The 2,706-nt window shown below is 36.6% G+C and overlaps 1 protein-coding gene across 1 annotated transcript; it reads right to left on the reverse strand.

The window, feature by feature from the left end:
* Positions 1–900: 900 nt before the first annotated feature.
* On the reverse strand, positions 901–1,989 carry LOC111416850 (antifreeze protein Maxi-like). Its single transcript, XM_023048954.2, has 4 exons — positions 1,943–1,989; positions 1,844–1,888; positions 1,513–1,784; positions 901–1,458 (listed from the first exon to the last, which is right to left on the reverse strand). The coding sequence occupies exons 2-4, from the start codon at positions 1,875–1,877 to the stop codon at positions 961–963; spliced, it is 804 nt and encodes a 267-aa protein (XP_022904722.1). The 5' UTR covers positions 1,878–1,888; positions 1,943–1,989; the 3' UTR covers positions 901–960.
* Between the last annotated feature and the right edge of the window lie 717 nt (positions 1,990–2,706).

A 2,706-nucleotide genomic window follows, 5' to 3' on the forward strand; every position in this document is an offset into this window, starting at 1 on the left:
AGTGGCAGCCATCTTTGAAAGTATTTTAGATTGAAAGTTCTGAATGAACAACCCATGCTACCAAAATTTCAAAATTGTATGAATAGTGGAACCTGAAAAAGTTCTAACGAACCAGTTACGTGAGACACTCTGTAGTTAAAGATTTATTTATAGAAACCTTACATCGAAGTAAACTATATAACCAATTTAGTTTAAACAATTTTGTATTTAGCTATCCTTCATGATTTAATAGCGTTGTATAAGATTTTGTATTTGTCCAATTCTAAGGACCTAAATTATATGAAAAAAGTAGAATGTGACCTCAAGTAAATTAGTACTTCCGGTTGCCATATTTGATCCAAAAGTTCACAAAGTCTTTAGCATATAGTCCTATAGCCATATACCAAGTTTCAAAAAATTATCTCAACCCAAACTGCGTTAAAATATTTTTGTTCGGGTTTTTTCGAATTTAGACCACTGTGCGGCGGGGGGGTTGAAGTGAGTGAGTCAATTTTTGCATAAAAAGTTGTCCCCCTTGGTTTTATTCTTTACCTATTTCAGCGATTTTCTTTTTAAACTTCCGGATTTACAGAAATTGAGGTGGAAAGTTTTGAAATGAACACCCTGTATAAAAATTATAAATATTATACAGGTTTCGAAAGAAGAGAAAGGTATGAATCAATACTTCATGTTAATAAATTATGAATATATAATTTTTGAAAACTTACACCGTTTTTAAGCTATCTAGAGAATGTTCTGATAAATAATAATTTTTCTCAGAATTCTCCTATATAAAATTTTTTATCACTACACAAGTTTCGAAAGAAAATCTTTAACTTTAATTTGAATCTATTCTTTATATTTTGAAAATTCGAAAAGCAATTTAAAAAGTATAGGAATATCTTAAAAAATACAAAAATATGTTTTCATCATTTTACTTTATTTTTTTATAATTAAATCAACAATATCTGGTTTACATTTTTAGTGGTATCCTCCAATGTGTCCTCCAATTCCTCCTCCAATACCACCTCCGTGTTCTAATCCAGCAGATTGCGCCTTTTCCGCAGCTTGAGCGGCATTAGATTGAGCAATTTGTGCGGCGGCTTCGGCCTGTTGGGCAGCGGCTTGGGTGACATGGAGATCAGCTTGAGCAGCTTGAAGTTGTTGTCCTAAAGACGATAATCGTTGTTTGGCATGTCCAACCATAGCTTCTTGGGATCCCAATTCAGCGTGGGCAGCGTCTGCGGCTTGTTGGGCATGAGCCAAAGTTCCTTGGGCGGCGTTTAAAGCTGAGTTAATGGCGTTAACAGCTTCTTGGGCTTGATTAGCAGCGGCTTGAGCAGCAGAAGCTGACCTTTGAGCTTGTTCTAATTGACGAATTTCAGCTTCGAGTTCTTGGTGAGCTTCTGCGACGTCTTGTTGAAGACGTTGTACTAAAATGTGTTTTCCGATTAAGGCAGCTTGTGCTGTGGCTGCAGCCTATAAGAAATTAATTTTAATAAGGGTGATAAATTAGTTAATGGGGTGATTTACTCCGGCAGCTGCTTGTGCCAAAGTGCTTTTTGCAGCAAAAGCTGCGTTACTAGCTGCGGCATGTTGGTTGGCTACGGCGTTGTTGGCTTGATCGGCTGATCCTTGTGCGATGGTTTTTAATCCACTGCCTGCGCTGTAAGTATTTTTTCCGCTTCCTCCATATCCGCCTCCGTATCCACCATCTGAGACAGAAATAGATGAGAAATGTCCTCCAGCGGCGGTTTCTAAGTCACTATCGGATGCTTGACTCTTTTCAGCAACGGTCATTGCGACTAAAATGAAATTAATTCGAAATAAAAAATATTAAATTTGATTTATTTTTTGTAATTACCGAAACAAGCGAAAATGATGTAGAATCTCGCCATTTTTGCGGTTACTGAAATATTAAAAATAGGTTTTATAAATAATTTTTTGCTAATTAATTCTTTACCAAGACGATGTTAAGGAACGTTGCTACTCAAAGCTGCAGGCCGAAGTGATTTTGTCCTGCCCAGTTACGAGTTTTTATAGGAAAACTCTTGATGCGTGCGGTAAACTCTAAACCGCATGAATAATTAATAGTTTATGGTCGGCTTGGTAATCGTTTCGGAATATCATGTATAATTTCGCATCTTCAAGGGAATTAACAAATAATAAACAAACTATATAGTTACTTAACTCTCTCCAACTGTTTTTGTTTGATTTAAAGATTTATCATTTAACCGTTTGCGAAAGGGAAGCATATGTAACGTGTTTAGCTATGCTCGACGTCGCCTACAACATAATTTATTGAACGCATACACTCAGGTGGGGTTAATTCATGGTGTCTCCACAAATAACCTTTATACCCACAAATATTTCACGTTGCCGCGTTACTTCAAGACGATGCGCCCTAAAACCCTAATGACGTCGTGAGGTAAGGTGACTTTCGCTTAGTTTGTAGCCCCATTCCGGTTCAGGATGAATGGGTGACTATATTACGGTTACCGTGACATAAGACGCAATTCAACAAGAAAAATTGTTGCATCGAACTAGTTAATTGTGCAAAGAAAGAAAATAATGAACAAAACATAAACGATTGATTCCTTTTAAACGTAGACACAACGTTTCATTTGCAGGTAAACCAATAAAATGAAGAAAACCTGAAAAGCAACGAATCGAAACGAAAAAGTTTAACCGTTGTATTATCTTTTCATTCCAACCTGCGCCCGCAAG

This window comes from Onthophagus taurus, chromosome 7 (assembly GCF_036711975.1).
Source record: "Onthophagus taurus isolate NC chromosome 7, IU_Otau_3.0, whole genome shotgun sequence".
Taxonomy (NCBI): Eukaryota; Metazoa; Arthropoda; class Insecta; order Coleoptera; family Scarabaeidae; genus Onthophagus; species Onthophagus taurus.

Coding starts and splice junctions, on each gene's coding strand:
- LOC111416850 (XM_023048954.2), bottom strand. CDS start 1,877: ATGGCGAGATTCTACATCATTTTCGCTTGTTTCG. Junction 1,785..1,843: donor CATCATTTTCGCTTGTTTCG/GTAATTACAAAA, acceptor ATTTCATTTTAG/TCGCAATGACCGTTGCTGAA. Junction 1,459..1,512: donor TGGCACAAGCAGCTGCCGGA/GTAAATCACCCC, acceptor AATTTCTTATAG/GCTGCAGCCACAGCACAAGC.